General features: G+C 37.1%; 1 protein-coding gene across 2 annotated transcripts in view; it reads right to left on the bottom strand.

Moving 5' to 3' along the window:
- The window catches only part of CACUL1 (CDK2 associated cullin domain 1), a 46,820-nt gene that overhangs the window by 5,478 nt on the left and 15,228 nt on the right, over positions 1–26,114 (bottom strand). The window contains exons 4-7 of one of the 2 annotated variants that reach the window (XM_068951611.1): positions 20,464–20,559; positions 14,470–14,572; positions 3,312–3,401; positions 435–573 (exon numbers count right to left, since the gene is read on the bottom strand). In XM_068951611.1, coding sequence (XP_068807712.1) covers positions 435–573; positions 3,312–3,401; positions 14,470–14,572; positions 20,464–20,559 — 428 coding nt within the window. The remainder of the gene's footprint in view (positions 1–434; positions 574–3,311; positions 3,402–14,469; positions 14,573–20,463; positions 20,560–26,114) is intronic. The other variant, XM_068951612.1, reaches the window with a different exon arrangement.

The following is a 26,114-nucleotide window of genomic DNA, read 5'->3' as shown; positions in this document are numbered from 1 at the left end:
TAAAAAAAAATCAATAAATAAAATCAGTACAATTGATTGTACTGCTAATAAATAGCTCTGGGGATAGGGAGAAGTAATCAACTGACATTTTCAGAAATATCATTACAAAATTATCACACTATCAGTTTATAGAAAATAAATGGCCTAAGCATAAGGCTGAATGAGAACAATCACGCATTAAAAGGGCAATTAAAAAACACAAAGAGGCATGAACTGTAAGTTATCTGTTTCATGAAAATATTTTAAGACTGCTGATCATCTACCTCTTACTACCATCTGCCGGGTTTGTAGGGGAAAATTAGGGCACATTTCAGATGCTGAGTTTTGAATATTCTTGATTAACTCAGAATATTTGTCAATACTTTCAGGCATATCCATTTTTAAAGTTTCAGCATAGTTCGGGAGAACTGCTGTGGAAGGCTAATAATTATTACCTAGTAAATCCATTCTGCATAAGCTCTCTTTGAAATTTCTGGTCTTGAGCAGCGTATTCCTGAAGCTCAGATTCCACAGCAGGGGGTAGAATGTTTGGGATGAATTTTGAAAATAAAGCTGGTGCCATCTGTACCCATTCTGTAAGAAGACAGAAATTAACAACAAAACACGTGGAAGAGATTTTTTTGTGAAAATTTTATACTCTGAAAAGAATTAGTACCTTTGGTCTATTTTAAATAACTTTAGGATCTATTTACTCAAGAGCTTTCCCACCAAAAGTGGGCCCTGGCATTGATAATAAAGCTACGTAACTGTAGGATGCGTTCTTTGAAGTCTTTTCACTTTTGTGATCATTTACTACAGCACAGCAAAATATTAAATGTTATTAGCTTATAAAAGTATTTATCCACACCTTTTAAACATAAATAAGGTTAAAGTGTAAAGAATCTAGACTCCATTATCAACATCTCTCTAGACATCCAGACCTCCGAACCCAAGTCTTAGAAGTAGAACAAATATTCAGACTATTAAAATCAGATGTTTACATCTAGATTAAGAATTTTTTTTATTGATATCCCTGTCATCAAGGTGAAGTTCATTTCTTTCTGTGCCACACAACAAATCCATGCAGATAACCTCAGTTACGACATTACAAAGCTAAACAATCCCAAGGAGAGGCACAACCGTTCAAATATAACTTGACAATCAGATCATCTGAAATAGTTTGCTTAAGGAGGCAGAGTCACAGAATTCACACATCTCTTCCCAAGCCCTGCTTCTAGAAAACACAGCTAATCACCACGCAGTCCTGCTACTCCTTCTCCCATTTCAAATGAATTGATGCAATTCTCTCTACTGAAGATCTACCTAGCTCCTAGACAATGAGCACTTTTTAATGTTCAGATAATTTTAAACTGTAGGAGTTCAGCTTCAGGATAACATATAATCTAATTTCACTACACTGAATGTTGTCCTACAGAAGCAAGAAAGGTTACCTTAAAACTTCTTCTAGGCTGACAATAAAAGACCCAGAGAAGACTGAGTGAAGGCTGAGAACTGGCTTTATAGCAATTGGGTAAGAGTTTCTGGGAAGAATGAACACTCAATTATTTTTAAATCTAGATTTGAAAGAGGTTGTAAAGCTTATCTTAAACCTCATCTTCACATGGAAAAAAGGGATGGTTTTAAGGTATGCAGCAAGTTTTTATCTAATTCCAGGGTACAGTTACTAGCTGAGATAAACCAAGCTTCAATAATCTCTACTTTGACCAGCAAACATTAAAAAAGCTGCTATCACATGCTATCCAAGAGAAGGTGTAGGACTCCTGGAGAGCATTCTGCTGGGACATGCCATAACTGTAGTCCACTCTCCAGCATTAAAAAAAGTCAGACAGTCCTGGAGGATTTACTCACTAGCCAGTAAGAGCTCATGAGTCGGGTTAGTGTTTTACAAGTTCTTTACCAATAAAGAAAAGTTTTAAATTGCAGCCAAATGCTCTAATAAGGACATCCTCCAGTAGCTGTATTCCTAAAGCAAAAGAAAAATGAGAGGATGGTTCCTAGAGATCACTTGCACATTTCTATGGGCCTGCTGAAAATAGTTGCTTTGTGCTCCCCGAGTTCAGCTGATGGAGAACATTTAAGAGCAGCAAAATTCTCCATTCCCATTACTCTTCTTGTTCCTCATCGGTTAGTCCTGTTACTCTTCCCATCACACTGTTCTATACAAGTATTATGAGACAGACGCTGTTCTTCAAGCTCAGGTTTCTGTGTTCCCAGTGCAACACCACCATAGATTGCGTGGAAACAAGTCACTCTGTATCTTCCCACTTCTGGGACTGCTCTATGGTCTCCTAGACTCATGCTTCTCAAGCGCCCTTGAAGGAAGTGTTAGTAGGGTGTCACTGGAGAGAATAACAGGGCATAATGCCAGGAGGATGGGATGTGTCAGGGTGAGGCACGGAGACTGCAGCTGTGCTTGAGAATGCCCTGAGAACGCAATGCGGACAACAGAAGAAGAGAAAGTGTATGGCCACCTGCAGCATCAACACAGCTTCTCCTCCTTCTGCTGTGTTGTCCAAGCAGAGGCTTCCCAGGGCTGCTCCAAACCGCCAGCCACTTCCCAGTGGCCAGATTTTCTGCTTTATTTCTATGCTTCCCCATTTAGTCCCCTATCTCCATGATACATACAAAGGAACATGCCCCACTGAACAAGAAACATAGCACAGCATACATATCCTGGGGAAAAAAAAGTGAGGAGTGCTGAAGAGGCACTCCAAAAGTTTTAGAGCCACTAAAAGTGATTTAATCAATGCGTTTTGTAAATGTACAGTCCACAACATCCCTAGCTTGCATACATGCTGAATATTGCACTACAAAAAGGGTTTAGGTTTTTTTGTAAAATTTTCTCATCCTCACTTCTATAAATGAGGATTCCAAAGGAAAAAAAAAAACAGATTACAGCTGGGGTACAATCCTTCTCTTGCTCATTTAGTTTTTGTTTTTTTTTAAATATAGAAAAATAATAGATGAACATTTTGATTCTGAAACGTCACAAAAAGGCCAAACCATTTCCTTTCAGTTCTCAAAGGCAGATACAGCTGATAATAGGGATTTACAGCAGGAACTGCAATGGGTCATTAGAGCATAAAAAATATAATTTTAATATTGTTAAAAGTCTACATCTTACTATTACAAAGTAAGACCAGGGCCTTTACACAGTATAGCTAAGCATTATGATGGACAGGAGCATAATATGTGCCTGGGGTTTTTTTGTTTTGTTTTTTTTAAATATGTTTCCCTAAATATGTAGTCACTGTGTAATGCATAACAGAACCACAGTATGAGATACTCCTAAAAACATTTTTCTTTTTTACCTGGTCTTAGTGTATACAGGCCTTTCACAATATTTGCCATGGTTGAAGGAGTTATTTGAAACGGTGTTGACTGAGCTTCCAAAAGTAAAGCTGAAATAAAATTGAGACACATAATTAGCCATCATCTTAATCAAAAATGCAGATCCTACACATGTAGTTTTGTGTAAAAGTAATATAGTAGTTCTGCTTCTTCTGTTATCTCATGTTCTCACAAAGGAAATGGTCAGGTATCTGACTGATAAGTTAAGGTTATCTTTTATTAATCCTGAATTATGTAAGAGTATCCTATTCAAATTATGCATGATGAAAGTGTGAAATAAGTTATTTTCATCCCTTTTTAGCTAGGTATCTGGAGCTGTACAGAGAAAAAATAAGCAAGTAAGAGCTTTTAAGTATTCAGATACAGAACTGAAGTAAACAATTTATTTTTAGAAGCACTCGCACACTATGAACACCGCTGTGGTAAATGCCAAAAGGCTCACAAATCCTTGCATTATGGTGTTTAATATCTTGTCCACAAAACTAAGGCTGGACTGAAAGTCTATGAATGAAGTACAAGTGAGTATGAAAAAGAATGTGAAATCAAACAAGAAAAAGTTGTTTGTTCTTTGAACAAGAATGAACATTTCTATTTCATTCTTGGTATCATCTGTAGTAAACATACCAATAATTGCCTCTTTCTCTAGTGGAAAAACCTGTCAGTAGGAGCAGACTGAGTGTTTACATTATGATATTCAGGACTGCAGCCTGGCTTGCGTTTAATTTGAGGTTTGCACATATATATGAATTATAAAATAGACAAACAAAAAGAAATGAGTACGGTTCACACCAACTGCTGCCTCTCAATTTTTGTTTCTACAAAGGATTTGTGCATTACATAAGCTACTATGTAAAGGAGAAATGACTGTGGCATTCTACCTAAAGGGCACATCTCTTCCACCTGTACTGTGGAGACACTGCTTTTTAACTCCAGAGCTTCTCCAGTTCTATCTTTAGCATCTGCCGCTATGGCTCTTACCCTAAAAAAAGAAGAAAACTTACATATTACATTCTTCTCTTCCTGAAGGTGGGTAAAGCGGCTCACAAAACAGGGAAACTGACTAAGGAAGTATTTTTTCTCTCACCTCTCAGTGGAGTTTGTCAAAGCAGTTAAATGTAACTGTTAGAAATGAATATATTTTACAAATAACTTCATCTTAAAAGAGCTTAGTCCTTCCACAGCTGAAGCCTTGAGATGGTGAGGGCTTGTGATTTGTTTTGTAATGACACATTTAGGGTCTCTTTCCCAAACACTATTCTTGAAACAGCTTCCGGGCAGCTAAGAAAGTTACAAATTGCAAAATTAAAAGGGGTAGAAGACTTTAAAAGGAAGATATCTAGACAGTCATACACAATCCCTACACTATATATACATTTTTAATTAGACTGTAGCTACTTCAATACAAGTCTCAAAAGATTTGCAAAATGGCCAGAGAATCCTAAGTGTTCTTCATATGTTCTCTGATGTACTAATACGTTATATTATGTTCACGCTACATACACGTAACATTATTTAAAACACAGCAAGTCTAAGCAGTAATATGGACCAGAAAATCTGGAGTTTTAAAAAAAAAAAAAAAAATCACTTGAACATTTAAATTTTAACAAATGTTAAGGAACAATTATCTAATTGTTAGATAGATTAGGTAGATTAACATAGCTACTTGATTTTATTACTGACAAACTGAGAACTGTACTCTCCAATAATGTCTAGGTTATAACCAGCAAGAGCAATTTAAAAATATTTCAGAAGTTATTTCGTATATTTGCACATAAACAGAACATACCTTGGGAGAAAAAGCTACTCAGAGTTGCTTTGGGGGACAAACCCAAGCTTTAAAGCAAGCTGCCCCACAGCTACATAGCTAACTAGAATGCATCTAACCATTTAGCTCCTCTGAGTAAATGAGGAACTCCAGGCCAGACATATCCCATCCATTCCAGAGGGAATCTGAAATAAGATGCTCATACCATGACCACACCTTCAAGTAGGTGGCAGAGACAAATGAAAGTTATATTTTATGGTATATATGGATCAAAGAGAAGAGTTTCCAAGAGGCAAAGAGCCCACCAGACTGTCTCTCCATCTCATTCCTCTCAGACGTGTCTCATGTACTGGAGACATGCCAGGTGTGCAAGATGCTCCACCCTGTCTTCTCATCTTCCGACTGGTGAAAATCACCACTGCACCCCCCACACAAGCAGTCCCTTAACACATTCAAAGTGCTGCTGGATGGCAGAATTATTTGCACAACAGTTTAATATGATAATCAAGGACAGTTCACCACTACAAATATGCTATATTTCTCATGGGTTTCTTCTGAAGCTAATTTTCACCTATAAAACTCTCAACTCCACTCTGATCCTAACAGATCACCTGTCAACAGATGTATTTGTGATATGAAACAAGTATAATGATGAGCAATTTGTTTTTATTCCAGAACGCTGACCGTATGTATCAACAGGGTAAAGAAAGCAAAAAATATTCCTTTCATGAAACCCTGCAGTACAAACTGTAACCCAGCCTATACTTCTTCCAAAAGCTGGATGCCAATATCTGACGAACGAGTAACACCGCTGTAGGAGATGTACTTTCAGAAGGATTTCCACAAGAACGAACAGGACTCCAAACGTCTCTGGATCTGAAAATCTCAACTCAGTTTTACAGACAAAGATATAAACACACAAAGCATGTAAAACTCAAACACATTCATCTTCAGTTTTGCAACGAAACCTAACCAATTCCTACCCATACTTTCAATCCAATACTACTTCTTAAGAGAGCGTCATTGGAAAGCTCAGAAGAAATAAGGGCAGAAACAGCTGTCTCAGACACACAGAAGTTAGCTACGTTGTTGTTTTACAATCTTATATTTACAAAAGACCTGCAAGACATAGGTTAGGCTCTTGCTTGTTTAGAATAATTAGCGCGACTACAACAAAGAAGTTGCACAGACTCCTCCTACCTACTTCTAGACAGCTCTGCCTGCAGCATTTACACAGACAGGGCAGGGCGAGGCAGAATAAAACCAAATCTCAGGTGAACGACAGTGGAAACGATAGACACGATACCATCTGACCACCTCCACAACGTTTAGTTTGTGAAATGCAGTTTTACTTCATAAGTAACCAACATGTAAAAGATTTAATTAACCTGCAAATACCGATGAAAATAACACGTCAGAATCAAAGGAGAGAGCTGTGGGTTCCCACGAATGAAATGCTTTGAGTGCAGAAAGCTATAAGATGCTTCGAAATACTGTTAAACTGAGGTAAGACACAACAGCCATAATCACCTCAGGACGCTGGAGGAGCAGCGGATGAACCACAGTGGAGTCGGTCAGGAATGAACCTGCAACACTTCAGGCACTCTGCAGTAACCAAGTGTATTCTATTACTCCACAGTAATACCGCAGTAGATCATTCCTTAATTAAGGTTTAAGCTACTTCATAATTACAGTGGGGTACTTAGGGCAAGATAAACAACCCCAGTAATTACAAGAGGAGCAGACAATGTGTTACTGTTTCTCTTGTTCATAACCCAAGATTTACCTGCAAGAATTAAGAGTTCACTATTCTAAGATTCTTTTTCTTTCCTTCAAAATTCCTTTCAAAGTAGTTATTTTGCTTGGCACAGATGTATTTTTTTCTGGGCAAACAGTGAAACTTCTGCATGTAGGCTTACATGATTTATCCTCCTTTGTGGTAATCAAGGAGAACCTCAGAAAAGATACTGCAACAAATCATATACAAGTATGCCTTAGGGCAGATGTGCTCAAAAACCACACTTTCAAAAATTGTAAAACATAGTCACACCAAAAGCAACTCCAAAAACTTTCACAGCTAAGGCATTAGTTAGCTGTTTCACTCAAGTCTCTTTAGAATAATTAAAGAGACTACAACAGAGAAGTTGCACAGGCTCCTTCTATATGTACTTCCAGACAGCTCTACCTGCAGCATTTACACAGATAGGGCAGAGCGAGACAGAATAAAACTAAGCAGAACTAAATGGAAGCAGAACTGATATGTGTAATAAGGCGGCAAAATAAACTAAATTTGTTAAAGAAAACTTAATCCCAATGTACGAACTCTTTAGTATTTAACTCCAATATTTATACAGTTCCACTGAACTCATGGGAACTAATTTTGCAGAGTAATCATTTTTACATTTCTGCAGAACTTGAGCCCTTACACAACTGTAAAAACAAGATATCTGCAAATGCATAATAATAACAATAGAACTATAATAAATGCACAGCTTAATTCCTTAGCACAGGCTTACACAGTAATCAAATCAGTAGCACTTCTTTCTTAGAAACCTTACACTTCATTTTTCTGTAGGATTCTTAAACTTAAAACCCAAGTGTAACATAGCATATAAGTTTGTACAGCTTTATGAAGGTAGTAGTTACATTGTGCAGATTCTCTTCTCATGCTAAGTTTGCACACTTTTAGGAAAACAGTAAACAAAGCAGTGTCTAGGAGCTGAGCAACATCCAATACACTACAGAAAAAAGGAGCTTCACTAATCAAGTCCCACATTTTTTATATAATATTGCTTTTGTCATCACAGTAGTCACACTGTCTGCCAAAGAAAATTATTGATTTCAAATGCTTAAGGTTGCATTCTACATTAGTGCTTTATTTCAGACTAGAAACGCACCTCTGAAGAATAACCACTGGATATCTGAAGGATATCTGAAGGATCCACCTATCACACCCTTTCCTTCATACCACAGAGCAGTCTTAGAGCACATGAAATTTATTCCTTTTCAGGTAAGATTAAAGCAGATGTGCTCAAAATATTAACTGGCATCCACAGGATCAGACCTTAGCAAGCATGAAATATAGCTTGTAAATGCGCGTAAATGTGAAGATTAGGTCCTCAGCACCAACTGCTTCACTCTGCAGATCTCCTCGTGTTACACCATACCACTTGCTAGTGTAGACATAGACTAAATCCTGCAAGAAAACCTTCAGCTCTTCCCACACAACATCTGTTAGGTCCGGTATGCACCTTTCACGCTAGAAAACCATGGTAATTAGCTCCTGCTGCACCTTTAACCAAACCTATACTGATGCTCTATGCATTCCTATCATATCCACTGTCAGCCCTTGCGGAGACCAGGACACTGGGCAACACAGATCTTTGATCTCACCCAATACAACCATTCTTCAGCTCTTCCAGATCATGGTCATTTATGACAATAACTGCTATTTCCTAATTAGGTGTAAGCACGAGATCTGATATGGAAGTGAGAAACACAAAGGAAGATGCACTCCTGAATGTAAATCCAGAGGGGTAACGTGCAGAAAATACTGCCTTCACCCTTCTTATTAAAAAAGAAGCTGAAAATTGCTAAGATTTTGTTTCCTCCTTTTTCAGTAGACTTTCTTTGCAGTCTTGTGGGTCAAGGCAATGACAGGCTGCTTCCCTTATGCTGACTCTTCTAGAGACACTTTTCAAACTGGGGGGAAAAAAAAAAAAGAAAAAAAAAAAAAGAGGTGCCAGCTATGGCAGGGAAGAAGTCTTCAACTAGTCAATCTTTTTCCTGCCTATTTCTGCCAAAGGGTGAGACATGGGGAAAGGGAAAGAATTAAAAAGCAACACACCAAACGAAACCTCAGATTCTCTGATGTAGCTGTATAGCCAGGCAATGAACCTGGCACCAGGCACAGTCCTGCCTTTAACAGTTGTTCTTCTCTTGTGGTATTCACAAAAGATAAATATGGAGATTATTAGTGAAAGACATTATGTCATAGTAGTAAGCAGCCAAGGAGATCAGGGTATTATTCTGAATCACTGACACTGACCTCCAGAAGTCTGTTAACACAGCAATGTACATGTGTTAGTAACATATATCCGTGTACAGACTGAATGACACACTCTCCTGCTTATCCACTGCATCAATAATATACAAATCTCTACAAAGGAAATATGTTCCCTGCTACATATATCAACCTCCAACTGTTAGAGCCTCATTCATTTTCTAGGATATGAATTTGTACCTGCTGCAGCCAAAAAAAGGACAGTTACACAGACCTCATTACCAGAAAGCTGCTAGTAATCTCTTTCAACTTGCAGGCCAATTTTTTCTGGTTTCACCAACACAGCAGAAATATATTCCCCTCCATCTTTGTAAAGGGAAATCTTTTGCAATGTAAATAGCCCTTTTATTGAACTGTAACAGAAGGCCAACAACTAATAAAAATGAAAAGATAGAACAGCAAAGTCTCTTACCCTTCGTTGAATCCAAGTGACATTAGTGGGAAAAGGTAAACCTCATGTGCAAGAATCTTCAAAGAAAAGTGTATCTACCTAAAAACTGCCAACATAATGAAGTAGATGGGGGAAAAAGTCACGAGTCCTTTTCACAAAGTATTTTTCCCTTGGCAAACCATATAAAAGCTTATATTTTCATTGGATATTTGTGATATATTTTTACATAAGGTTTTTACTCTGAATTCATATAGGCACTGACATGCCTATATGTCACTACACTAAACAATTGTCTACATGCTACTAGAACCTACATATAGATAAACAAAACAGAATACGCAGCAATTAAGTGGCTAATTATATAATTACCTAAGGTATATATCGAACTAAAGCAGCCAGAATCAGAGATTTAATGCTTTGATCCCGAAAATCATCTTGTCTGTATTTCACACAGTTTCAAGCCTATGCTCTAGTTCTGAACCAGTAAGTTTCAGGGAACAGCCTGAAACCTCTTTCAGAGGCTACACTATCAGTTTGGTTTCTGATAACAATTGTTAGAGAAGTGAAGCAGTTCCTGGATTCTGTTTACCCTATAGCACTTGTCCGGCACATACACAAATCTTACAGTGCACTTTTGCTACAGTGCCCAAGGTTTCCTCTTCTCCAGATAAAAAGAACTCATTTCTCTGATCTATTCTTGACAAAGTAGATCAGAGATTAGAAAATGGATTTATTCATTGCTCACAATAGTCAAGAGGAAAAAGGTCAGAAGTGGTGAAGAAAGCAGTTTTTCCTCTGATATAATTCACTTGGCTTTCCAGATAGTAGATGAGCAATGACTGCCCAGGAGCACAGGTAGATGCTTCTATGAAAAGAACCAGCTTGTTCAAAATGATACATAATAGTACCCTATTTTATAGGAATAGAAACCACTTCCTGAATTCAACCTTAACATGGAAGGTAAGAAAAAAATGCTCCTAGGCACACACAGGCTGGTGCGTGGTTAAGTATCATACCGATATGCTAAGACTACCACTTAGCTGCAAGTGCCGTAACGAAGTAATTCTACACCTCCTAGTCCTCCCCGCTCCAACAACACAGAGGGTACGCTACTGCTCTCAACAAAGAATAAGGAGGATTCTTTTCCTCAGATTCCCTCCTAAGTCTCTTCAGACACCAAGCTGATCTCCAAAAAGAGAAAAACAGTTGTTACTTATAAACCACTCTCTGCCACTGAATTTTACCTGCTACAAACACTAAGGATTACGAGTTTCAGGAGCTGTTATTTTCATTGCTGAAGACACTTAAAGTTCATAAAAATTAACATTCTTCTAAACACAAGAAGCAACAAACAGGCAGAGTGTTTCCAGGGCACTGAGATTATAGTTCAGGAAATCCAGGTCTATCCTACTAAAAAAGACAGTGACTGCACAAGGACAGAAAACATGTATTTTTGAACTTTGTGCAATAGTCTTGTGCAGGACTCTAGCAGGAACAGCAGCAGCATTCTCCTCCGCTCCTTCCCAGGGGCAACTAGGTATTATCTGCATCTTTCTGTATTTCAGAAGCTTCTTCAAAATAAGATGCTGTACCTTTGCTTGTTATATTCAGTCAAGCAGTTTTGTACACAGCAAATTCTCCCAAACCATATAATACGGTGGCCTTATGAGCAAGAGCCAGCTTTAGACTGCATAAGGAAAATAATCAGATTATATTCACTTAGTTCACATGGATCTACTTTAATGTGATGAGCACTGACTTGACAAATATGTCCGAGTGTATTTTATAAACACAACTGTGTTCATGCATCTGTGTACTATATAATTTTTAACGGTACTTAAGAGCTCAGAAGTGCTCCAGATACTAAGAGCAATTTTTTTAATGTTTCCTCTGTCCAAAAAGGGAACCCGTGTATGCGCAGGCAAAGTCTGTCCAAGTAAAGTTCACTTATGCAATATTTCTTCTGCAAATAATGAATTCTTGGCCTTGATCACAGGTATTCACCATTTTCTTTCTGCAACTCAGTGTTCAGACAAATGCTCGCACAAAAACCTTTGCATCAAGAGTTCATTTTGCATCTCCTGCCCTCAACACAAGGCCTGGAGCCTCTTTAACCAATGGGAGTTTGATGCAAGGTCGAACGCTAAGACATCTGTGCTGCACTTTCTGACAGTTTTCTTTTAAATGGATGGTTAAGTGGAGTAGGAACGTTTCCTTAAATCAAGTGAACTTGAAATATACTTATAGTCCTTCCTGAATACAACTTGAAATAGAAATGTCAGTTTCCAGGCCTTGATAGAATGATACAATTCTACAAAGAAAAATCCCTGTGTATGAAAAATATACTAACAAATTTCAAGAGTAAAAATAGATGTTATTCTTTCCCTCTAAGTCTAGATCTCGAACTGACTAAACTGTTGTTTTCTTCTTCTAACATATGGAGGGGAAGGCATGCTTCTTCATGCTGAAGTGGCAGCTGCAGCATCTGTAAGGAACATCCACGAATTCCATTTTTCTATATAAACTAAAAATTCAGTGACTTCAATTTCCTAAGCACATCTACTCAAAACCTTAATCTTTTTTCCTCATAATACACTAACACTCTTCTGTTGAACCAAATCTACATTCAAGTATCAGAAAAACAGTATTACACATAGTGAAAATTAAGCCTGTAAGCAAAGGCATAAACAAACCCCTGTTATGTATCCTGTTTTCCTATAGCCCTTACACTTCTGAAAATGATATCAATAAATTCACATCTATTCTGGTATGAATTTCAGTAAGCTAGAAGAACAGGTGAGAATGGCAGAAAATACTACAATACTACGGCTTTTCCAGTACTTCTGCAGTACTATATCACATGCCATGTATTCTTCAATTATTTCCCAGCAAATAACTGAATTTCCTAGTTAGCAAGTTTAGACATTTATTTAGGCATATTTCTACTCATCTTAAAGGTATTATTATCCAAGATCTAACAAAGTCAGTGAAGAGTTCATAAAAGTCTTCAGAGTAAAACAAGTGCTAAATAACTTAGTCATAACAAGGTGAAAGTAAGACTGAAATGAAATGCAAAGGTTAAACAGTGCTTTCCACATTTAGGAACAAAGCAGGTGGCAGCTTTTTTATTTTTTTCAATGTTTTCTTCTTTTAATTTGATTTCTGCAACTAACACACAGGCAGGGAAGCATAGGGAATATCAGAATTTTTTGCTCTCACTGGCACAGGATTTTCCCTTCATTACAACATTACCTATAATTTCTATTTGATTATTATAATTACAAGTCACAGAAAATGCATTACATAGCAAGACATTCCGGAAGATACTAATATCCTAAGAATTTGACTGTAAGCGTCACAAGACCTTTGTTTTCTCATTAAAAAAAAAAAATCATACTAATGTACACTTTTTCACTGCCTGGAACATGTACATATAGACAACATGAGATCTTGTGACAGGCAGTGTTAATCGAATTTTCCATGATACGGTCTCAATAACTTCAAAAAAAAAAAAAAATCACATTACCACATCTCATGATGCTCTTAAACCTCTTTAAAAGCACAAAGTAAAACATCAGGTCCATGGGCTGGCATTTCTCATTCTCCTGCTCTTTCCTTGGTGACCTAATCTGCTACAGTGCTAAAAGCTCTTAAGAGATTTTTCCAAAATGTAGAAACTAGTTGGCATTAGAAACCACCATCTCCCCATGATTCCAGAGCACCAAATTCCCTAACTCCAGGATATTCACCTTGTTCACCTATTCCTCTTTCAGGACGCTCAGATTCATAGCAACCCAAAAAACACAAAGGTGCTTTCCCCCAGCCTTTGACTGCAGAGAAAAGAGCATTACTACCTAAACAGAAAGAAAGGAGAAATACAACTTGACTCCAATCACCCTAATTTGGTCTCTGTTTAGCATATAGATAGCAATGCTTCAGAGAAGAGATAGGGAGAAGTTGGATGAAAACAGAGACACAGCAGGGCCAGATGACACACCACAGTAGGGCAAAAGGCTACATAATGAACTCCATACAGTACTCAAGATCTATCATACTGCATAAAGCACCTACAGTTGCAATATTGCTGAGGTGTTCTGCAATTTAAACTCCAAGACTGATTACCTCAGCCTTCTGCTAACTGTCCTCTCAAAGGACTAACTTTGCCAATACCAATGTCCCTATGCCTACCTCAACGCACCCTGATGTTAGCGGGGTTCCAGGCAAGCACAGAGTTTCACCGTATGGAGTCAACTGCAGGAATGCTTAAAGGGAAGCATATCACTCTAAGCACATTCTATCTGCATCACCTCTTCAGCTTTACAGAGAAAGGGCTGCCAGCATTGCACAGTTCACCAACTAGCTCGCAGTTCTGGAGCGCATCATGACAATACGCTGTATCATATAATTCTTTGACCATGCCATATTCTTGATGACACCTGTTAATATTTTGATAATGAAGTTAGACAAACAAAATCATAAGCAGCAGCACAATAAAGTGTATGTTTTCTCTTAAGACTCATGATTTTGACACAACTAACACTGTTTCACCAACATACTGGGGCAACTATGACTACATACAAAACCATGCCTTTAAAAAATAAATAAATAATTAACAGCTAACACGTGCCATACCCTTTCACACAGAATAAAAGAAATTGCAAGTGTTATAACAAAAGGCTCAGCTTTAAAACATCTTTTTTTTTTTTTTTACCAGCAACTAAAAATAAAACAAAAAAACAACCATCCTCCATATGCCTGGTAAAGGAATTTGTATTTAAGCCCATTAGCCATTTGCCTTTTTTTCCCCTATTTGCTGTGGATTTCTACAATACCTAAAAAGACTCCCAGTCCTCCCAGTCCAGGCTCCCATTATAAGAAAAATTCAGTAAGTGTACTTACGCATTAGGTTGTAAATGTGCTTTTCTGCAACATGGTCCGTAAACAGCTTTATAAGGTCATCTTTTAAGTCTCTGTTAAGCTTGGTTTCTATGTAAAATTTATTCTGGAAAGCAAGAGAGAGAGAAGCTTTTATGTTTGGTTTTCATAACAGTAAACTAAGTACATTTACTTTCCCCTGAGTAAAAACAGTTCAAATTTTAAAACAAATCATTTGACCATGTAAAGTGCTTCCTTCATAAATGCATTTATATCATATAGAACAGTCCCGTACAACAAAAACACGTACTTAGAATTATGAACGCACGTGCTACTATTCACACTAATGAATATACTTTGAGGTAACAAGACTTTTTTTAGTTTGAAAAGGCCTGTGAGAATACACTTCATTTTAGAACTTTATGAATGCTATAACTCCAAAATAGGGCTGGACATCATGTTTATAACAAAATAAGCATTTTACTAGTGTCTAAAAATGATTAAGCCATTAGAACAGGTATATTACGATAATAAATCATCAGTAGAGCTATCTGCTTTTGTGCTTCATTGATAATCTCAGAGGATCAAGAGTCAAAATGAATTAAAACAATTGCAGAAGTGATACACAAAGTTATATAACATTGAACTATGTTAAAATTTTGAGAATTTAATTACCTTGACCCACTTGGTATTAATAATAAATTCTTTTCTTCACCCCTCAGAGGAAATTCTATTGGTGGGTTCCTTGAGGAGTTTTAAACCTAATATAATATTTATATTAGGTTCTTATTCCTCAATTCCAAGACTGCAATGAATAGCAAGATTTTTTGTCTACATTTTATGCATAGGTGTGTTTTAAACACTGAAAAAAATAGCTGTTTCAGGATAAATCTGCTATCTTTACAATACTAGTATGCAAATGGACATACTGACTTCATCTGGACAAGTATTATAATAAACAGTTAACTAGACATGGTAATAGAAGATCAATTTAAGTATCCCAGTACATTATCTTTGATTATTTGGGAAAGATTTATTGGTACTAAAGGACAGTTCAAAGAAGAAAGGTTTCTCACAATTTAATCAAGTTTTTTTGTCTATCTTCTGAAGCACTGAAGCATTTAACAAACAGAATAAACCCTCAAAAAACTGTTAGAGCAGCCTTTGACTTTTTCCTGAACCCATACTCTTCACCATTACCAAAACACACTGTAGTAAACTTGCCATTCAGAAACCATTTAAATGTTCAAAGCAAGCATTCAGCACCAACTGCAGTTATTTATCTTTAAACAAAACTGAACCTGTTAGAACAAAGGCAGTCTTAGGGCTGAGTTCATGCCTCCATTGAATTGTAGGTTCCCATTGCAGCAATGAACAAAAATCGTAAGAGATTTTTAAAAATTTAGTAATTTCCTATTGCCAGTTCTCTCACTTTAGTTATCCTACCATACAGCCTTTAATAAAGGGCTAATTACTCAGTTGTTTCCCCCTCATCCGGGCCTGTTCTTTGTAAAGAGACTGAAGGAAAGCTCTGCAGATAGAGCTACTTACATTGCAAGAAAAAGACTAACTTCATTTTTAATGTTTTCTTGTCAAGGGTTAATTCTCTTTGCAATAGAAATTCACAGTAAACAAGAGTGGTTGATTACTGGAACAGGTTGCCCAAAGATGTGGTGGTGCCTCCATCCTTCAAGATGCCCAAAACCTGACTGGACATGGTCCTGGGCAGCCTGCTCCAGCTGACTCTGCTTGGGCAGGGGGCTTGGACCAGATGATTTCCAGAGGCTCCTTCCAACCCCGCCTATTCTGTAATTCTGTGATTTTGTGCAACAGCAATTGGAAGAATTTTTCCAATGCATCTTCTACCAAGCGCTAAGCTACAAACTATAGTCTTTCACCAGATCTAAATTCCTAGATCATTTCTATCTTGAGCTTTCTGAGACAGCACTATCATGTAGGCATTGGTGCAACATACAGAAATGACCAAAGCATCACAAGGCAACAGTTTACTGATTTGATTCAGAATCTGACAGGGTCAAATTAATGCACCTTTAAGCTGACAGATGAGACATGCCCAACTAAAGAAATAAATGACTCCGTTCCTTTCCTAGCATCAGATCCTTCTTACATGCATCTGGCAACAACATGCATGAGAAGTAATGCTTTCTTTTCCGTAAGAGTTGAAAAGCTGTACTATACCTTAAGTTTTATAACTAGGCGAGCAACAAAAAACAGTAGTTTTCAGGAGGAGAGTTACAACACAGTAGTACTCTACTCATACACAGGAAAAGCTGCAAAATACCCTTCTCATTTGCTCACTTGGAAAAACATTTTCAGAAAAAAAGGTTACACTTGCAGATGTAAACTATGAAAAACTAGGTAAAATAAACACTTTGTTTCCAATCAACCCTGCTGAAAGGGGACAGCAGAACTTTAGTCTTCCCATTCTTGATAGTAGAGAAGTCAGCAGACTTTTCATATAAGATTTCACTGCCTAAGCTATATCAATATTTCTTAAAAAATACAAAGTCACTTAAAGGCTTAACAGATAGGTAGAAAGATAAGCAGGTATCAATGCCCAAGAAACTCTGATATGGTTTAAGCATTTCTTCTAGAAACTCTTACTGTACAGCAATCTGGCCAACATCAAAGACTTGACTGTGTTAATGCCATTGGGGGGGGGGGGAACTTGAAAAGGAAAAAAGTGAATAATACACAAGAATGCTTACTACCGTACCTTTTGTGCATGTCTGTATACACACATTGTGTATGTATGTATATATGTTTTATAAATACACACACACACACAATGTCCTCTAGTCGATAAGCACCAGACTGCAGTACCAACCAGTAAGAATGGTAACATTTTAGAGGCAAATAAAAATTCTAATTTCATCTATCTTAAAATCTCAGGACTCATGATTGTTAGGATCACTTCATGCCACAAGATAAGATGTTCAGCTACCCCCCTGAATGTAATTAGCTAATTTGAATCTATCATAACATGAAAAGTATATCTTCCAAGTGTTCATTTGAATTTTTCTTGAAGTAGCAATATAATTCTTTTTATTCATGTGTGCAGTATGTGATACATACAACTTCTAAGCTTCCAGAATAACCTCATTTAGATTTATAGAGCATACAGAATAGTTATTTACTAGAAATAATTCCAAGGAATAAAGCATTTTGTACTAATCTGATCTCCAGTTTAATTTGGTTTAGCAGTAGTTCCAGCCTGAAACTTTTGAAGGTGCTTAAACCCAATGAATTTTGGGGAGAGAAAAGTACTTTGGCCCTCCATATTTTCTTGAAAAGTCTACTTTGGCAACTAAAGTCAGAGACAGCAAAACACATCACCCTGTAAAAAAGAAAAACATTAGTGCTCCTAGCAAAATTAAGAAAAAAGAAAAAGAAAAAAGAATCAATCGCAGTGTCATCCCTCTCAGAAGTTTCTCAAGACAGGCTCGGAAACATACCTTGGACAACATGCACAAGCAAGTTAAACTAGTAAAGTTTCCTGTATTTCTACCATTTATGTGCAAGGATAGTTTGATACCTACCAGGTAAATCAAGAAAAGCGCTGCTGTTAATTTCAAAACCTATATGGATACGCCTAAGACAAAATACAGCGCCTCTTTTGCCAACCAAGGCATAAAAATATGTTCCAGTTGTATTAAAAGCTTTTAGGTTTTCCTTGGCTTCCTACATTTTTAAATGTTTAAGAATATATATTAAAAGTTTTCTTAAGTAGCAAAGTAATTACCCTTTCAGAACAAAGTTTATCAATGCAACTCAACAACCTTTGTAAGAACAATTAACTTCACTAACAGAAAAGGAAAACATTGTCATTTCTGATAAAGGCAGATTTCAATAACTTAGTCCACTCCATTTAAAAATACATTGAAATATATATTTATTAAAGTAACTGTAAACTGTAATTCAGAGTACAGAAAAATTAGGCTTTCAGCTCCTGCAATTTTGTTTTATAATTGTATGTTATTGTCTAAATAAAGGAAACATCTGCTGCTGTATGAAAGAAACCTCAATTAGACTCAATGTAAGAACTGCAAAAGTGACTGTACATAAAGCACTTTCAAATGCATATGGAAAAACTAGAAGAAAATATCTCTAGAAAGATAGGATGACAAATAACTCTCTCTGACATTACAAAAAACACTGATGAATAAAATATTTGGCGGGAGGGAATGAGTCTTAACTTCACATTCTCCTTCAAAAATACCTATGAAGGCTGAGTCAAATCAGCATTGCGTTTGGCACAATGAATGGCACACAAGTCACTAGCACTCAGTACTGACTTGAATGGAGTCACTTAAATAAGAAAGTGTTAGTAGGAACAGAGATTTACTACCTAAACAGATCACTAGTCATGTTTTAACGAAGCTTCTCCTTTAAAATAAAGATAGACTAACTACACTTTTTTTGTTCTCGAAGAAAGGAACAATTACTACTAAACTATTCATTTTACAGCCCTGCTTATTATTCATTAATCAGTTTTGACTATTTTCAGATATCAGCTATACTCTTAAAAACTAAAAATCAAGTAATGATAAAATTCAGAACATTCTCCTTTCAAAGTATAAAAAACATTCATTACAACTGCATACAAAGGAGGATATTAAAATCTATTCAGCAGTTACACCTTGTCTAGCCATAAATAAAGGTTTTTATCGTTATCATGAACGTTCTCTTGGATGCTATAATTGCTGTGGTCTTAATCACTAAGCATAGATTTTGACCAAGAACCCGACACATGTGGAGCCTTCAATAAAATACACACTGGAAGAGCTGATAATTTAATATCCATTTACAAATGCAGATAAGCATGAGATTGCTTAAAACCTGCCTGCAATAAACAAGTCGAGTACATACAGGTGGAGAGGTGACTAGAATCTAAGAAAATGTCTGAACGTAAGAAAAAAAGTCTCTTCCTACTTTTCCCAGCATTTCAAGACAGGACACAGGGGACAAATCTGTAGCAACTGGATTCCATTCTATATTAACTAGATAAAGAGTAGATTAGAAGGCACCCAGTTCAAGAAAGCTGAATTTTTCTTTTAATGTAACAAATCTACATGGTGACACTGTACTGAAAGACTCTACCAAATACTTTGTTTCAGGTACATCTGCTAAAACACAGATCATCTTTTAAAACGATGCTGTTTTCCAAGTTCTTGGAACCTATCAATGAGAATTTCAAAAATTTAATAGTTAATCACTTTAATTTTTTTTAAGTTTCTTTCCCAACAAATATTTCCTTTATTTCTGAAGGATGCCAGTGCAAAGACCATTTCTGAGAAGGTCATAATCCAAACTTAATGTTATTCATTCATGAAAAGGCTACAAAAATCTTGGCACTTGGACAAAAACTATGCAAATAAAGTTTATCAGAGGTATGGAAGACTTCATAAATTCCAGAATCTACAGGACAAATAGTTATAGCCAATGGTTTCTCAACTTCTGCAAGTATGCTTGACAGAGCTAAGAAAACAAATTTGCCTTCATCCAGTCAATGCTCTAAATTGCCTGATCAAGTGAAACAGACATTTCCAATAGACAATACAGACTAGTTTGCTGTCTGAAAGACAGAAAATGTTATCTGTCTTGTCTGAATCAGTGCAATTTAGAGCAAGAAATCATTATCTTTGTACCCTGCCCAAACTATCAAGTCAACATATAACAAGCCAATAAACTATCGCTGTTCGAAAAGATAAACAATGACCTATCTCGGAAGATCTTTTTCCATCAAAATAAAATGCCTTTCCCCCTCTCAAGAAGGGAATACCAGAGAAAACCAATTGCAAATTACTCCATTTAAAAGCACTGCTTCACCTTTCTTTGCCGACAAGATTTGATCGTAACTGTTATGTAGGTAGCAAAATCAGGCATTAATAAAATTCTACAAGAAAAATAATTATAGCTGTATTTTACTGTTTTCACTTTCAGTTAACATGTTGTGTACGGACATACTTTATTTGAAAAGAATTTTCTAAAACTTACCATATATATGAAAAGAGGCACAATGCTCTGCAATGCTCCCATATACTGTCCAAGAGCTACGTTAAATCTTTCAATATAGAGATCTGGAGGGCTGGCCTGCAAGAAACCGTAAAAGTCAGGTTGTAATTTGAACAAGAGAAAGATCTGGAACACCATGGGCTATGCTTTCATAGCAAAACTCCAAAAACTACAAATTATTTGATAGACTAAGTCCACACAAAGCAAGCCACACATTATTCCAGAGTTTCTACTATAACTCCCTCCAGCAAAACCAGTTTTTAAACAGCAACTGGTTTTTACTAAGACCTACGTGTCAATGCCTATGTGTCAGTACGTTCAATGTTAAGTAGGGTATGCCTATAACAACTAGCATTTAGCATAAGCAAATGAAAACATTTAAATGCCAGACATTCTTTCAAAAGCCATATGGCAAACCTAAAATCCATAACCAGATCTGAACAAGTGCTGTGGTGCGTGCACTGATCCCTTCGCAGGCTTTTACTCCAGAACTGTAGGGGGATATTAAGCTGCTGCTTTGCATCTGAGCTGGCATACAGCACATCTTCCAGCTCCAGGAAGCACTGTCCTTCACAGAAAGTATTTTTTAAGTTTTTGCTGGGTCACATAAGGCAAGACAAATATTCAGAGATGTTGAGCTGGAAGGACTACAAAGCAATGCCTCCACACAGAGCTCTGCATCTGGAATCCTACAGTCCAAATCAGGCCCACTAAGTCAACTGCAGTCCTCCAACAGATAAGCCTTACCCTGCAGCCCCAAGCAAAACTTTGCCTTTCAAAAACTAAAGGAGTCTGCTTTACGGTTGACCCTGTAGAGACCACAGTGACAGCACTGCTATATTCGGTATAAAATACCATCCTTCCCAAAGGAGGAAATCGGGAAGCTAGAAAAGAACTATTTTCAGCAAGCTCAGTTACATGGAGAAGGGAACCAGGAAAATGGGAAGCACTAACCACCCTTTCTTTCACAGACGTTTACTTGGAGAGAAGCAGACAGAGCGCTCAGGACTGCCCATGCACACCCAGCCAAGGAAGTGGGGATTACTGGAGGAATACTGCTCTCTGCAGCTCCATCTCTATCCCAACCCACCCACATACAGTGCTCTGCCTCACCTCCTTCTCCCTTTTTTTTTTTTTTGGGGGGGGGGGCAGGGGGGGGAGGAACTATCCTACTTCCTACTATTGATGTACCTACACCATCACTACCCCACACCCCAACGAAAAGCATTGCTCACTTGTAAGAAGCAAAGCTCATCTTCGCTTGCACCTTTTTCCTCTGACAGTGCTAAGCAAGGAGAGCACGAAAAAAAATTCGGCAGTAACTGGAACCCTACCAGAAAACAAGCTCAAAGACTTTTCCTCAAGCAAAAACACCTAGTTTTTGGTATTAGAAATGCTCAAGACCAACTGCACCTCAATTACCTCATCATTACCTAAAGCTCTTATCTTTTAAGGAGATTTTTCATTCTTTACATGAACATTTATCAGAGGCACTAAGAGAATAGTTCAAACTTACATTGACTTTTTGCTCTACACAGTGTTCTGAATTCACGAATTTTGTCCTTTACACTAGCTTCCTTTGCCTCCCTCTTTAGTAATCTTAATGAACATGTGGATAATGTTAATTTGCACAGTAAGCACCTAATGATACAGAACACACATTTCAGAAAGGAAAGCACAACTGGCAAAGGAATAAAGAGGGTTATTCCATATGCTGTTGCCAAAGGTTATATATGGTTATTGCTCATTTTCACCATAAGCGTTTAATCTGATTGCAGATGCAGTTCTCAAGAGTGGCCAAAACGTAGTTCAAAACGCCAATAATGTATAAAAGTGGCTACAAACTCCAGCGGCTCCCTTTCATACATAATATATATAATATGCTGTAAATAACATGCACTGAAATCTGCATTTCTAAGCAACATGTATTCCCGCTTCCTCTCATTCCTGCTCCGCTTTTTTTTAAACCTCAACTTTAAGTACGGTGGCCCTAGCTGATTTGACAACTTCTGACTTGTCAAGACTTGACACATTGCTGCTTAATCTTAAAGAAAAAAAGGAAAACTCTGCTTCAAAGAATGTGTCAAACAAAAGGTGACAACAGTCTGACACAAGGTGCTCATCATCTTATACTGAGAGCTTGCACCTTTTGTTAAAAGAAACAAGAGTTATCTGGACAGTAAATGACTTAGCCACATCCACAGATTCCGTCCAATGGAATAAGTCTAGCTTGCCACTGCTTTTTACAGGAGACATTAAGATTTCATTTCTTTTTCCGCGCTGCAGATGAAAACACACCTTTCCCTCACCTGAGAGTTCATGTTTAAAAGAAAAAAAGAGTTTAAAAGAGTTTTAAAAAGAGTTTAAAAGAACAGTTTTAAGAGGAAACAAAAACCGTGCACCATACTATCTTCCACGAACAGTGTCAAAAGTTCCTAGTTTACTAACTATTGTAAATTCACACTTTAGCAAGGAATACTTGGAAGTTGTTCACTACTACCACCTCAAAACCAAGCAGAAAACAATTGTTCCAGCAAAGATGTAACAGCTTCAGAAGAAGCACTCACTCCTACTAGGTAAATATTAGGCCTTGATCTTAACCTCTAGAATGCAAAATCATAATATTAATTAAGCAGTTAACACTAAGTATGTTAATTTTTGAGTTTTATTCTCCTAATGTTTCACAGCAAGCCTCACAACTTGACAGTCAAGACACTAACAAGAAAGCACTGAATGGGCATTTCCATTCGTTTCCAAATAAAAACTTGACAAATCAAACTCTCCTCATTTCTTTTGCTTGACTTGTAAACCAACAAAAAAGCCAGCCAAAGAATTCAAGAATAGCATTTTCATAGTTTATCTATGAATTACTGTAATCCATGTGGAGAAAACATAACCACCTCATTGTTTTCTGGTCAGAACTTTCTCCATACATCTGTATTCACATTAATAAGACAATGACTAGAGTGGGACTAACTTCCATAGATTTGAGTTTTATAAGCTAAAAAGCAGTGCTTAACACCAAATCTACTGAACACATGCTGTCATGACTGCAAAGATGGTGTTAAGATTTTCCTATTTAATGGCCATCATTAAAGTAGAGCTTGTCATTAAAATCTCTATATATACAGCTATAACCATCATAAAAATAAAGAAACTGCTCAGGGTGAAAATTGTCACTCTTGGTCTTAATCTAGAAAAGACAACACATCCATTCAGCTGTTTGAACTAAGGGGAGAAAAAACATATGACATTTGCTTCTTAAAACCACATGTATAAAAACTGCTCTCTTACCTGAGGGTCTGTACTAAAGCAGCTGTTCAAACAGAGAAAGAAGAATATACTGAGAGCCTAAGGTTTTCCAGGAAGGAAAAGGATCCTTCACTCTCCAGACTGAATCCTATCAAACTGACAGTTAGGTTTATCTTGTTCAGGATACTCTACTAGGGGGAGACAGCTTAAGTCCTCTCCTACAGTTTCTCTCACCTATCACTCACAGTGCTAAGAACAGTTTTCTAGCAGCAACCCTACAATGCATCTGCCCACAGGAGCTGCGAAAGTTTGATCAGATTTCTCAGATTGTGATGCATTGCACTGAACACCTTCAGCTTGTTTTTGAGAAGATTTTTTTTCCTAGCATGACTGTCCTATATGGCTGCTGTTAAAAGCCGATGTTAAGGACGTCATTTAACTTCCTCACGTACCACACTGGACATCTCACAGCACTGAGAGACATGAGGAATACCAATAAAAACCACATTTGAGAGAGGATGACATGCAAGATGTAGACATCTTCAAACAGAAGTAGGTGGAGACCCAGCAAACTAAATCACCTTTCCCTTATTTGTAATCTAATAACTAGTCATTCCAATTAACTTGTGAGCAACAAAGTGAACTAAAACATGAAAAAGGTATTGGGTTTTCAGTTTAAGAGTTCAAAAAAATTGTTTGAATACCATGGTTTGATTCAACATACAGGAACACTAGAACGCATGCTGCTAGCTTGAAACAACTCAGAAATGGCTCACGAGAAACAAGGAAAACATTCTTTTGCTAGGCAAATGCAAAGTTAATCTGTTTATGAACAGTAATCTAGCACAATCGGCACTATATTCAATAAGGCTTGCACGCCTATACGGAATGGGCAATTCCATTTTTCTGGGAACATGCTCAATGCCAAAATGCAGCACACATGCTGTAGCATCTCTCCCATACCTGCCAATTGAAAAGGAAAAATGGCTACGGCTACACAAATTAATCTGTTATTCATGCAAGAAACGATCTGAATCTTTTAAACCAGTTTTCCTAAATCAGTTCTATTACCATATCATTAATTTGATCCAGTTCAATTCACAGTGTGATCACAGCATCAAAGGCTTGTTTCATGACGATTAAGCAATACTTCTCTTGCAAAACTGATGGGTGAATGCCTACAGCACTGGAGATAGAAGGGTTTTTTTTTTCTTCTTCTTTCAAAGACCACATGACAGATAAAAGAAGAGATTCAGACTCACTGTTTAGAAATGTATAACGGACTGTAGTTATTAACAGGACATGCCAATGACCCAAATAGACTTCAAACAAACATCAACAATTTAACACATTTAGTAAAAAGAGCTAGGAAATGTGAGATTTAAGTTTCAATTTTCCACCTCTACTGCTTTTTTCAGTAGGCAGAACATAGTTTCTCAGACACTTACTTAGAAAGCAGATCTGCCACCACTACCATATCTCTGAAGTATTTCAGGGATGAACTAATCTAAATTTAAAGTTAATTTCAGTATCATTTCTGTGCTACAAGAGATGAGACATCAATTCCTGAAGGCTTTTTATTTCTCATTTGGCTAGCAAGCTGAACAACGCCCACACACACAATTACTAAGGACAGGCTTCTTCACATGGATGGTATACGTAACCTGGCCTTACACAGCTACGTTAATAAAGTCTGATCGTAAGTTCATTAGAGATCTGATTCACTAAGATTACACAAAAAAAAACAGAAGCACAGATGATCTTGTCAAAAGTTCTGTCATACAGCCTCCAACTACAATATATATCACTATATAAAGGTAGTCAATGTACCTTAGAAGGAAAACAAAATATATCTACAAAAATATTTATGGTAGAATTACTCGAAGGAATGCCCATTAAGAATTACTGTGAAAGGGTAACAGTCAGGAGTTCAGTTTCACCTATCTCTCAGAGCACTATTTGGTCACAGTTTTACACCACCCAGATTACGTGCAAAGCTCATAACAAGGTAAACATTATAAGCCTCTTCTAAGGTTTATACTTTACATCTTCTATAGTCAGAAGAAATACTGAAAGTTAGGCAACTGTTTCCAAGAGATAAACAAGCACAAAAAGCAATTAAAGGTTCAGAGCCAGGCCTCTGACAATTACTAACCTGATAAATACAATAAGGCTATCAGATTAATATTTCAGGATAAGATAGGGAAGGAAATGACAGTTCTCTCACTACTGGATGGTAGAAACCCATATAATCATAGGGAACAAATGGAAGGTAAACATGAAACACAAAGGAAAAAAGGAAGAACGGAAAAGGTAAGAAAGGAACAGGTTGCCCACAACAGTTATGTTGCCAGATATTTTTGGGAACAGAAGATGATCAA

Source organism: Struthio camelus, chromosome 7 (assembly GCF_040807025.1).
Source record: "Struthio camelus isolate bStrCam1 chromosome 7, bStrCam1.hap1, whole genome shotgun sequence".
Classification (NCBI taxonomy): domain Eukaryota; kingdom Metazoa; phylum Chordata; class Aves; order Struthioniformes; family Struthionidae; genus Struthio; species Struthio camelus.
This window is presented reverse-complemented; position numbering and strand designations above follow the sequence as displayed.